Raw genomic sequence first — 13,317 nt, 5'->3', positions numbered from 1 at the left:
GTTACTGACCGCTCTTCCCACATCTTCCTGGACACCACCTCCTCTCGTACTTCCCTCTCCACCTGTGGTGTCCCCCAGGATTCTATCCTCTCCCCCTGGCTCTTTAACATCTACCTTGCTCTGCTTGCATGCATAATCTCCTCTTTCTCTTACAACTTCGTTTTACGCAGACACACTGCACTTTTTCAAAATCCCTGCCAACCCTCTTACACCCTCCATCATCCCTGACTGCCTATCTGCCAAACAGTCCTGGTGTATCGCCAATGTTCTCTGCCTAAACGTCTGTCAAACTAAGATCCTTCCCATAGGGACCCCTTCTCCCTCCTTCTTCCCTTCACTCTGTCCTTCCTCTTTGGGCTCTCCCCCTGCGCCCTCTTCTGAAGCCGGAAACCTTGGAGTCATCTTCGACTCCTCCCTCTCCTTCCTCCCTCACACTCTGGGCATTGCCAAGAAGTCCCACTTTCAGCTCTTCCTTCTCAAAGGAATTCTCCCTTTTCTCACTTCCCCCAGAGGCTCTCTAGGCTTGACTATTGCAATAGCTTCCTCCTGAATCTACCACCTTCCACTCTGCGATTTTCCCCTCCACCCCCAGCTAATCCAGAATAGGGCAGTGAGACTTCTCATTGCCTTAAGCCCAAAGTGCACATCTCTCCTGCACAAAAGTCTTCACTGGCTCCCGGCTGCTGCACTGATTAACTTCAAATCCCTCTGAATCATCCACAAGGCGGTCTAGGCACGGGGACCACACTATCTTCAACTTTATCTTACTAAATACTCGCCCTCTAGAGCGCTACGCTCCTCTGGCTCGAACTGTGCGTGTAAAGCATTTTGCTAAACAGAGGGCAGGTGGTTGTTCGCTTTCCTCAGCTGGCTGCCTCCTATGAAACAGCCTCCCCCTCCCTCTGCACCTTGAGCAGGATCTTCTTAAATTTCCAGAAGCTCCTTGCGACTCTCCTCTTAACCACCTCCTTCCCTTCTTCTTTACCCTGTTAATCCCACAGTTTGAGATTGGTGTCCTGGGCCCTTATGCATCCTCTGAGCCCTCACCCAATCGGCCCAGCTCCTGTCTATCTGCACTTGCACCCTCCGCCCTGGTGGCTCGCACTTACTCCTTGCAGCTCCTGACCGTGTAGCACTCAACATTCCAAGCACTTAATCTGTGGCTCACCCATGAGTTCAGACACCACATCACTGGCCGCCTGCCTTCTTCCTTGCTGCACTTGCACGTTCTGAATGCTCACAAGGCATAGTAGGTTCGTCCTGTTTTTCTTTGTGCTGAAATCACCTGGAAGAAGCTGGAGGGTTGGGATGATTGAGGATCCTGCTGCTGGTGATGTTTCCTTCTGAGCTGTAACCCACTCTACCTCTCTATCAGGGGGACCTCTTCCTCACCTTGCTATTGCCCAAACCCCCTGCGATTAAACATCTGTGGGCAGTCTTTTGTGCCCTCCTGAATCATTCTTGTCGAAAGCTAGTGGCTTGTTGTACTCCTCCCTGCAGCTTATGCTTGTCATGGGACCGTCCTGCTGACCATAGCGAGTCACTGCCGTTGCCATGCCCTCCACATCAACGGGCTCCAGGAAGGTCCTCCTTTATCTTGGATTCTGTGATTCTGCACCTGCTACCTCATAAAACTCTGTATACTGAACTTGCAGTCTCCACAGCCTTTCTCAAGGTCATATTGCTCTATTATGCTGCATGTAGTATTCTTCATGGTCCCTGGACTCAATGCAAGCCATTTTCAAGACCAACCTGAATGCAACAGTTTTCTTCAGTGCGTAGCCTCTGGTGCTAGTCATCGAACCTGGGTCTGGATATCTTTGGGTGGGGTTCTCCCGACTACTGCTCCCACCTTCACTCCTGTGACCTGCAATTAATACCTACTATGTCACAATAGCTGACATAGACTATTGCACACCATTGATTCATATGGACCCACCTAATTTAACTTCGAACGCCCTCCTCCAAGTACTACTGACTTGTACTTACCGGTAAAAAGTCTACGTACCTATGTCCCCCTTGAGGTCCCATGGTTTCTAAAGTACTCCTTGTAGTTGTAATACTTACCTGTAATTTTATATGCCTTTTTGTTGGTCAAATCACTCAATTAAAATCTTTGCAAATTAGTCTTTAGTTATGATAAACTATGTTGTCTTTTGCCTGTTGGTTCTAAATGTGTTGGGTGTTCAACACACAGGAGAAATTATACAGTCGCATTACATATAGCTTCTCAGATAGTACAGGTACAAAGTCCCCTTTTCCCACCCTCTGCGTTCCCCGGCGGGCATAGTTCTCGGGCCTCAGTCGGACTGGTTTGATGGCAGTGGCGGGTCGTCCATAGAGTGAAGGACTCTTGCAATCAGGGGCGGTTTGTGGGTCAGGGCCGATTAGTTCAGATCATAGTCCAGTACTGGCGCCCAAATGTCTCAGTCGGTGAAGCAATCCCGCTTTGGCTGCCGTGACCTTCTCGGCTATTAAAATATCCCAGAGTTTGACTCAGCAGAGGGTCATCAAAGGCCCATCTGCAGACTTCCAGGTGCGGGCCACCGTGATTTTTGCCGCTAGCAAGAACTGGGACACCAAGGCCGCTCTTTTCCCCGACCTCGGATATGAGCTTGGCATGGAATCCCCAGGAGGACCTGCTCGGGTGTGAGCGGGATGGTCACCTGGATGACGTCCTTTATGGTGGCTAAGCAGAGAGTCCAGAACTCCCACATGTGGTGGACCTGCCCCCCAGTGAAGAAGTAGGATTCTGGGAGGCCGCAGTGTCGCCAGCAGTGGGGGTCTAGTGCCGGTTGGAAGTGGTGAAGGCGTAGAGGAGGGTAATACCAGCGCAGGAGTAGCTTATGGGCACACTCCCGGTTGGTAACACAGCGGGATGCGTACGTGTTCTTGTCCAGATATCCACCCATGTGTGATCCTCAATGGTGTGCCCGAGGTCCATTTCCCATTGGGACATATAGGAAGGCCTGAGCTGAAGGGGGTCTTCCTGCAGCAGTCTGTATAGGGCAGAAATCTTTCCCCGGGCCGAAAGGTTGTTCGCCATCAGCTCCAGTGCTAGTCCCTTCACTGTTTATAATGGCTGTAGTAATTCTAAATGTACCTGATTGTAGATATTTGAGGTATGACTTTATTAAGAATATTTTTTTCATAAAATATATTGTATGGACTTACCTTTTACATGCTTTCCTTTGACTTGCTGTTACTTCTAACAGTCCTCGCCCCTCATGAGAGTTAGGACACATTGCCATTTAGGGAGTTTGGATTGAATTAAGTGAAAATGCAGCACATCTACTAGAGGACTGCTCAAAAACCTCTTTACATCCATTGCCCAGAGTATACAAGTTTAACCAGGTGAAATATAGTTTCTGTAATCTGATCTCAACTGGGAACCATACACCATTCGTCCCTACAATATATGCTCATTCTAAATTGTTCTGCTGTTCCATAGAGCTAGGCCTGTGCTTTTAAGTGACTTGTTTTGGTAGTAAGAATCTGATTGCTATAGTCAATATTAAGTCCCTGCGTTTCTTTTTCCTCAGGTTGGCCTTGCAGTTGTGAATGGGCAGCTAATGGCAGTCGGAGGTTTTGATGGGACAACATACTTGAAGACCATAGAAGTTTTTGATCCCGATGCAAACACATGGAGGTACTGCTCTTATGTTTGTTAGTGTCACAGATGGCCTCAATGACAAACCATCTCCGTAAACAGTTGAAGGTTTTTAATGGAATGATGCAACAAGCTCTAAGCTTGCTCTTTGTTCACCCCACCCTTGTCCCCTCTCCCAGTCTTCTCCATCGAATCCACTCACATTCACTTCTCTCTCCCTGTTATTCCTTCCTCTGTCCTTTTGATGCATCTCTCACCTACCTCCATCCTCTGATCTTATTTTTCCTACTACTCATCCTGTTGGTACTATTACCCTCTCCTCTACTGTCCCTCCTCCACATCACTACTCCTACTCTCCTTACTAATCCTACTCTACTCTTCACAGCCCTACTTTCCCGACCACTCCAACTCTCATATCTCTACACGCTACTACTTCACCCAACCTTCTCCAATCACCCTCCTTTTACTCCCTCAGTTGTCGCTTACTTTCTCCATAGTCTGCCACTACCCCACTTACTGACGTAACTTGCACGCAGAGCCACAATACAGGATCTCATTCTCACCACCTCTGCAAGTCTCCTCTACATTCCTTCCCAATGTCCTTCCCCCTTCTAGTCTGTCTGCCACCACTGCCTCCTTTGATCTCCCCCAAACAAACCCACACCTTCCTGCTTCCTGTCCCTCCTTATATCCTCCCATTGGTTCTCTCCTTCTGGTTCCCTCTGGTCTATCTTGCCTAACCACCCCAGGAGGTCTTACACACAGTGCCATTCATAAAAGTGCTTCAAATGGATCTTTATAGAAAAATAGAATCACTGTATGGCCACAAGCTGGGAGGCTTGTGAGGGGCTAAGCTGCAAGCAACTCTGCAAAAGCAACCAAGATAAGTCTCAACTGAGAACAAGCAAGGCTACACAACAAGAACTAAGTTCCCCTAGTTTTACAGTACCTTTGGTTAGAACAAATGGTTGCAACTGGCTTCTGCTCCTGTGTAAGTCTGGAGATCCTGTTGTTCCTGGGCCTCAGTCGTATGGACAAGAGGGAGGACGTCTGGGGACTTCTGCACTACAATGGGAAGGTCGGTGTCAGCAAAGGGCAAACTTCAATTCAGCTTCACTTTGTGGTTTCCGCTCCTCGCGCCTGTACGCGAGGAGCGGAAACCACGAAAGTTGTCTTTCCTCGCATCTGGGGCCCACCATCCCTCACTTCCTGCCCCTACCAGACACGCTGACCAGAGGCGGGCTTTGCTTGTGAATCCTGCCAAAGACAAAATGAACAAAGGGACCAAACCTGGTTTGGTGCGCAGAGTAAATCTCAAGAAGGACCTTTCCAGCAAGAAATGGTGAAAAAACAAGGTCAGGGCCATTTTGTCTAAATGGGTACCCATGGGTGCCTTACTGCAGCTGCGATTGCAGCCCACGGTAAAAACACACAATGGTAGTAAAAAGTAAACCACTGCCACCAGCCATTCACTGTAGAAAGGGTAACATAAAAATGTTACATGAGAAACTAGACAAAGGGTATACTAAGTAACGCCTCCAGCACCCTATTGTAAGATAGTGTGTGCTGGATCTAGAAAGTTACAAAATGTAAATTTCACTTCACTGCACTTGGAAAACAGTAGTTTCACCAAGAGAAGGTATTTAAACCTTTGGGAAATCGAAGAGACTTCCCTGTGTCACTGCACTGAAGGTGCTTTGTGTCGCAATGTAAAGATGATGCCTATGGAGTTTGTCAGACCAAAAGTCAAAATCACAGAAAAATACATGAGTGGGGAAAAAGGTCTCTCTCTCTCCATGTTAGAAATTAAAAGTCCTGCAAAAAGAGCTGGGGTCTCTAAGGTAGAAGGGAATTGGCACATTTCTGAGAGGTCTCCCTGACAGTTGATGACCTGAAAGATTTTGAAGGAGCGAAAGGGGAAATTGGCGGTAGGTAAAAACCCCAAATAATCTCCATCGGCGACTCCTCAAAGGGGGATTAAAAGATGAAGATCGAGAAGTGGCTCCCACCACTCCTCATCGTCTTTGAGGAAGTCAAAAAAAGAGGCACCACAGGTCGCCTTCTTAGACTGTCATCTGACACCTCCCCAGAGAAGCTATTGTGTCCCATGAAAAGCTCCACACCTGTCGAATGCAAAGCATTTAGATCCAAAATGCTTAAAATATTTCAAAAGCAAAAACCCAAAGAAGCTGGTAAGGAAAGGGCCTGAGCCAGATCCTCATTGAGAGCCATCGAAGCCCTGACATGATGACAAGCCATTGACGGATCCTTCGAGCCATAGGTCCAAACAGAGGACAGGGTTGTCAACGCCATCTATGCCAGCAGTGTCATCGCGGCTGGCTGCGCCTTCGATGCCAGCAGTGCCGTCGATGCCATATAAACCAATGGCACCATCGAAGCTGAAGGATTTCGACGGCTCCTTGACCGTCGACTTCAGTTCCTGAAGCTTTCGATGCCTATCCTAGACAAGACCTATATTACTTTACCAAGGAAAAAATATTTCAAATCTCACCCCCCATTTGAGGAAAATTAGCCATCCGACAATAATGCGCCTTTTGGTCTTCAATTTTGTACGCCAAATGTGCCTGAGAGCTTCATTTCGGAAGAATCTAGATTAAAGAATAGTTATGATCTTTTCCAGACGGCCAGTGGGGTAGACGCCTCACAAGAGCTAAATTTTGGTCGACCTGAAGCTGGCGAGCATGCAGATGCTTCATATCGACAGCTAATGTCTAAAGTTGTAGACTGTCTGGGGTGGAGTAGGCCTACTCTTCCCTTTGAACAGGATGATCTGACGGACATCCTTGTTAAGGCTCTGCAGATGGATCCTATTTTGTCATTTCATATTGCTCTCCTAAAAAGGGAGGCCGCAAATTGGGAAATGCTAAAGACTAATCCGGCAGTCAACAAAAACCTGACCCAAAATACTGCCCTTCCAGTAGTGACAACTACTTATCAAAACTCCCCACGCCAGAGAGTCTGGTGGTACAGGCAGCTACTGCAACTTCCAGGCAAGCAGCTTATCAAATTATCCCTCCAGATAGGGTTGACAAGAGAGTAGATGGATGGGCGAGAAAAGTATGGTAAGCTGTACCAACTGGTTGCTTGGCTACCCTCAGTCTCACTGGGTACCAGGCTCTTTCTTAATCAGTCACCCTTGCACGGCCTCTGGGCCTACCACGCACTTAGGGGCTGTAACTGTAACCCTACAGTCCCTTGTTCTCCTTGCACCAACAAGAGCTGCACTGTACTCCCTCAGAGCATTGCTGCCCTCTTTTCCCCTCTCCTCTCCATTGCACTTCCCTCTGTCTCCCTTTCCCCTTGCACTTCTCGTACTTGCACAATCTGACACAAGGTTTAGTAAGATAGTTTGTGTTGTCCGCCCTCTTCCCCTCCCTTGTCTTGTCGCGCCTTGAAACACTTGTGTACAGGTGCGTTATTAATGACTTGAATCATATCCTAAACTCCCAGAGTTCCCCTGTTCACTAGGTTTAGGGTGGCCTCATAAAATCTATCAACCAGGCCAGATTTTAAAAGTCCATCTCAACAACGTAACAGCCTTATCAGGCTTGAATAGTTTTTTCTGGAAACAGTAGGCAGAAACCCATCTGCTGGTTTCCCTCCAAGGGGTACTTGCACTCTCCAACCAGGAGGGATTATTGGTTTCCCACCTAGGGGCTTGCAGGTGTGATCAGCCGGGGGTTTCCCCCTAAAAGGTCTTGTGAAGACCCCAAACTTGGGTTGCTGAAACACTTACCTCACCTGCAGGTATGGTTGCCCTCTTACCAACATCGGCCTCCTTCGTGGTCCTAACAAAGCCTTTGGTTACCTTTGGCACAGGTCCCAGCTCTGACATCAAAAGAAGGCAGTTACTCCGAAACCTCGGGCGAATTCCATTGCAGAACTCACTGGTTGAATTCTCAATTACCGGAGCGAGTGGTCTGCTGGAAATCTCTGGAGTGTTTTTTCCCTGTCTAGCGCTGGAAGGAAGGGCCGCTGGAACTCTAGAAAATCCCATTCATATTGCAGAGTTCATTGGTGAAGTCTCAGAGATATTGGGGAACTGGTTGAGTAATCATAAAACAAATTTGATTATATTGGGTGATTTTAATTCCTTTTGCTTACAATATAATTTACGTAAAAATGAAACCAGTAATAACAATGGCAGAAAATTGAGTGCCTGGGCCGCTGATTGGGATCTATTAATGGCCAACAGCAATATAGAGGTTGACTTAATTCCCAAAGCGAAGTGCATACCTGGTGCCAAATCAACGGAAATTTATGGGATCTGGTCTTTCCATCTAATACTTATCCATCGAATTCCTATCCATCAAAATGTATTAATTGAATTTCTTTTCTTTCAATGGATAATTTTGATGGATAATTTTGATGGAGGGTTAGATTAAGGGTTAGATTAACGGTTAGATTAAGGGTTGGAGTTGGTCAACCTCCCAATATACAATGAACATTCAAACTTTACAAGGGAACATTTTTTTTTTTTTAAACTTTAGTTTTTATTTGCAATTTTTTATATGACAAACAGAGAAAGAACTGAACAGCCCTTTCCCCCCCCCCTCCCTTAGTAGCCCCCCCGAACCCCTCCCCCCCACCCCCCGTGTCCATTCCGGTTATTTGTCTTTGGGAGACTCCCTATGTGGCTCCGTCTCTTGAGCCTCGAGGTTGATGCGATTTGTGACCGCGTCTTTGGTTGGCTTAATGCCTCCGTTCCCCAGGTCGTGGGGACCCAGTCCGTATTGGTCTGTCTTGCTGGGCTTAACCCGTTCCTTTCTGGAGAGGCACCTTCCCTTAAGTTCAGTGGACATCCCATCCCCAGGACTGCTGCAACCCGTACCAGTCTGTAAGGAATGAGCTGGTGTCATTATTCACCCTGGCGGTTAATTTGTCCATCAAGAACATGTTTTTTACTTTTTTCAGCCACTCCTCCTTGGATGGGGGTTCGGGACTCTTCCTTTTCTGGGCCAGGGCTACCCTGCCTGCTCTCAGCATGGTTTCCCACATCCTTGGGTATCGGTGGAGCTCCGTGTCCTCCAGGGGGAGGCCCAGCAGCATCGTTAAGGGGTTTAGCGGCAGACTATCCTCCGTTACTTCCTCTATCCAGCCCCTCACCGACTCCTAGTAGGACTGTACTTTCGGGCAGTGCCACCACATGTGGCTTCTAGATCCCGTCTGACCGCAACCTCTCTGGCACCTCGGGGACACCCCAGAGAACATTTTGGACAGTTTTACTGGGTCTCTGTGCCACCCCTGTATTATCTTAGTTATGCTCCATGTCCGCGGTGAATAGGTTCCCATGGAATGCTATCTTAAATATTTTGGCCCAGGGGTCCTCAGAGATCTCCTCGCCCGCCAGGTCGTTCCAGAACAGGCGGAAGCTCCTTCCTTTAAGGTTGTAGGTATTCAGTAGTTTATACACACTGGACATTGCCCCCTTCCTGGACGTCGCAGAGTCCAGCAGCTTCTCAAAAGGAGTCAACCGCCTACTCAGGTTTGGGCCCCATGCTTTGGCGCAAAGGATGCCCTTCAGGCGGAGGTACTCGAAGATGGAGAGTGATCCTTGTCCGAGGGCAACTTTCAAGTCCTCATAAGGCAGAAATTCGCCTTCTCTGAACATCTGCCCCGCCCACTCCAGGCCCTTATCTGACCAAGTCTGAGAGTACCTGAACCCCTGCCCTCCTAAATTGATAGGGTGACCCCAAAGAGAGGACATTGGAGACGGCCATGTAGTAAGATGAGCGGTGCTGGGGCCCTCTTTCCAGATGTCCCAGAGGACTCCCAGGGTCGGGTGTGATTTTAGGTGTTTCGGGATCGTCTTGCGTGGGACCCATAGGTCTCTGACCTTTAGGGGGTGAGCGTCCATGTCCTCTAAGTAAGACCAGTACGTTCCCAGCCCCTCTTTCATGTGCTCCAGGAGGACGCCCAGTTGGGCCGCGCAGAAGTATAGGTGGAAATCCGGTAGCCCAAATCCCCCCTCCTCCCTTGGTAGGGTCAGCGTTGCCCTTCCGGTTCTCGGGGTTTTCCCTTGCCATACAAAGTCTCGTACCCCGTTCTGCAAATCTCTGAAGCTCTGTGCTGGGACTCTAGTCGGGAGTGCAGTAAAGAGGTACAGGAGCCGAGGGAGTACGTTCATTTTGATTGCGGTCATTCGGCCGTACCAAGAGAGGATCATCTTCCCCCATCTCCTCAAATCTGAAGTGATCACCGCAATCATGGGGTTATAGTTGGCTGCTCCCAAATTCGCAAGTTCTCTGGTGAGAAGTACCCCCAGATATTTTATGGCAACCTTACCCACCTTAATCCCGTGAAACCTAACCAAGGGGTCTAGCACTGGGTCTATTGTTCTCATTGGTAACATGACAGATTTCCCCGTGTTAATTTTTAGGCCAGAAAAGCGACCAAACGCAGGGATCAGGGCCAGGAAGGGGGCGAGTGAGGAGCCCGGGTCCACCAGGTAGGCCAGGACATCATCCGCAAATAGGGTTAGCTTAAATTCCACCTCGCCCCTTTTAATACCTCTGATATCTGGACTGGCTCTGACCGCTATTGCCAACGCCTCCATCGTAAGGACGTATATCAGGGGAGAGAGTGGGCATCCCTGCCTTGTCCCGCGGGAGAGGAGGAATGATTCAGACAATATCCCATTCACCTGTACCCTTGCCGTTGGGGCCCGATAGAGGGCGGTTATCCAAAGCATAATGTGAGTTCCAAAACCCATCCTCCGGAGGAGGAGTTCCATGTACCGCCACTCCACCCTGTCAAAGGCCTTCCCGGAGTCCAGGGAAAGGACGCAGGCGTCCAAGTCCGATGATTGGGCGAAATGGAAGAGGTCTATTGTTTTTCGGATGTTATCTGACCCCTGCCTTCCTCTAATAAAGCCCACCTGGTCCCCGTGTACTAGTTTCGGCATTATACCTTCCATCCTCCTCCCCACCACCTTGGCCAAGATCTTGACGTCAATGTTTAATAGTGATATGGGGCGATAGGAAGAGCAATCCGCTGGGTCCCGTCCCTCTTTGGGCAAGACCGCCATAATAGCTCCCAACATAGATTCTGGGAGGATGTCCCCCTCTAGCATCACGTTGAAGACCCTTGCAAGGTAAGGGGCCAGAGTGGAGCGAAATCTCTTGTAAAAGAGGACGGAGAAGCCCACCTTCATCCCACTAATCACCTTGTCCACCTCATCCTCGGTTATCAGGCCCTCCAACCCCTCGGACATTTCCCCGGAGAGGGACGGGATCTGTATGAAGTTCAAGAAGTTTTCTATCTGGGTGTCGCCCCCTTCGTATTCGGATGAATAGAGGGTTCTGTAGTATTCCCGGAAAGCCTCTCCTATGTGGGGAGAGTCACATCCCATGAGTCCCCGGGTGTCCCTCACTTCCTTTACCCTCCTGCTTTTCTGTACCTCCCTTAACTTCCAGGCGAGGATCCTGTCCGCCTTGTCCCCTTTCTCATAATATTTTTGCTTAACCATTTGAAGACTGCTCTCCGTTTTGTGTAGGAGGAGCTTTTTTAGTTGGAGCCTATAGTCCACCAGTGCTGCCACCCGGTCGCGGTCTAGGGGTTGGGTCGGGGATCCCCCCGGTTGGAGACGGGCTATCTTTTCTCGCAGGGCTTTCTCCTGGGTCACTCTCTCCCTCTTCTTTAGGGCACCTATTTTTATAAGGACTCCTCTTAGGGTTGCCTTGAAGGCGTCCCAGAGCGTGTGCGTGGTCACCTCCCCGTTGTCATTAAGCTCAAAGAACTCTGTTACGGAGTCTAAGACCTCCTGAGCAATGACCTCATCCTTTAGCAGGGCGTCATTGCATTTCCAGCGCCCTTTGCTTTCCCTATTCATGCCCATTGTAATGATGATGCGGGCCATGTCATGGTCCGACCAGGGGACTGGGTCTATCCTGAAGCCTGATACAAACGGGCGAAGACTGTCGTCTGTTAGGATGTAATCTATCCTGGAGAATGAATTATGTATGGCTGAGTGGTAAGTGAAGGAGGGGGATCCCTGTCCTAGGGGTCGGGATAGTATCTATCAGGCCCAGGTCCTCATTTACTCTCCGGAAGCTCTGTGCCATGGCCTCTTCTATGGGCCTGGGGTTGAGGGGGCCCATCCGCTTCCTATCCAAGGTGGGATCCAAGACCATGTTGAAGTCACCTCCCACCACTAGTGGGCCCTGCGTGAATAGCCTGAGCTTGTCCCTGGTTTCCTCCCAGAATTGGGCCTGGTTTTCGTTCGGGCCGTACACCACCGCCAGGGTGATGGAGGCCCCCTGTAGGGCGCCCCGTATCAGCAGGTAACGGCCTTTGGGATCCTTCAAGATCGCCTCCTTCTCGAACCCTACGTTCCTTCCTATTAATATGGCCCCCCCCCTTTTCTTAGACCTGTGGGATGCGTGATAGACCTCCTCAATTCCACCCCCCCGCAGCCTGGGCTCCTTCCCCCTAGCCAAGTGTGTCTCTTGGACAAACAGTAAGTCTAGTTTCACCCGCTTAAACTCTCTGCAAATCAGAGATCTTTTTGTGGGGGTGTTCAGCCCCCTCACGTTCAGGGTGCCCACTCCCAGGGCGGGATGGCTGTCGGCCATAATCAATGTTTCCTGCCATACTGGTCAACAGCTTCGCATCGGTTCTCCCTGTTCGCTCCCCTTGATTCACCGGTTGGACGCTATTAAAATGAACCCCCAACTGCCCCTCTAACCCTCTCCCCATTTTTCGTTCCCGTAATTGCCCCCTTTTGTACTTGCTGTTCAGCCTGATTCTGGAACCGTTCTTGCCTTTCGGCGGTCCCCGGATTACTGCCTTGTAATTAGTCTGCTAACTCCGGCCATCCCGGGAGACCGGTCTTTCGCGCCAGTGCTGGCTGGGACCCCTCGGTAATCATCCCTCCGAGTCATTTCGCTCTGCCTCTTTCGCTGGTGAGGGTGTGTTCATTTTTCTAAATTTCCGTGCCCCAGATTTCTTCCTCCTTTCGCTCGCCGGGCCCGGGCCACTTGCTCTGCCCGTCGCCGGTCCTGATGGCTCCCTTCGGGGGGGCGGGTCCACCACATAGTCCTGGATGGCTCCTTTGATGTCCTCCTCAGTGGTCAGCGTCGTCCGTTGGCCCTCTTATTCAAAGGTCAGGGAGAAGGGGAAGCCCCATCTATATCGTACTCCCTTGTCTTTCAGCAGCTGGGTGAGGGGGCGGCACATCCTGCGTTTGGAAAGAGTGTATGCAGAGAGGTCCTGAAAAATGGAGACCTGCGAGTTATTGCACATTATCTCTTGAGTGTTCCTGGCTGCTTCCAGAACCCGTGTTTTCTCTAGGTAGTAGTGGAAACGGACCAGGATCGAGGGAGGGCCCCCTGCTCGTCCTCCCGCCCTGTGTACCCGGTCAAATGTGAGTTCAGCGGTCATCTCCTCTTCGAAGAGGAGGGCGATTATGCTCCGCACCATTCTGGTAAGCTCTCTCTCCGTTTCCCCCTCTGCCTCCGGAACTCCAAAAAACCTGAGGTTGTTTCTTTGTTCCCTATTCTCGAAATCATCCATTTGTCTGGACCTCTCCTCCTCCCTCTTCTCCAGGGCTGACAACCTCATGTTAGTCTCTATCTCCAGGGTTGTTGAGGAGGATTGGTTGGATTCAACCTGTAGGAGTCTGTCCTCCACTTTGTCCACCCGTCGGTCCATCTTCTCAAACTTCTGGGCTATGTCGGAGCGCATGT

General features: G+C 49.8%; 1 protein-coding gene across 9 annotated transcripts in view; it reads left to right on the top strand.

Moving 5' to 3' along the window:
• KLHL20 (kelch like family member 20) overlaps positions 1 to 13,317 on the top strand; it is a 1,054,184-nt gene that overhangs the window by 1,026,280 nt on the left and 14,587 nt on the right. For all 9 annotated transcript variants that reach the window (XM_069641184.1, XM_069641182.1, XM_069641180.1 and 6 more), the window contains one exon: positions 3,543 to 3,649. In XM_069641184.1, coding sequence (XP_069497285.1) covers positions 3,543 to 3,649 — 107 coding nt within the window. The remainder of the gene's footprint in view (positions 1 to 3,542; positions 3,650 to 13,317) is intronic.

Source organism: Ambystoma mexicanum, chromosome 1q (genome assembly GCF_040938575.1).
Source record: "Ambystoma mexicanum isolate Mex_15411 chromosome 1q, UKY_AmexF1_1, whole genome shotgun sequence".
NCBI classification, from domain to species: Eukaryota; Metazoa; Chordata; class Amphibia; order Caudata; family Ambystomatidae; genus Ambystoma; species Ambystoma mexicanum.
Note: the sequence above shows the minus strand (reverse complement) of the source record. Positions and strands in the feature narration are given on the sequence as shown.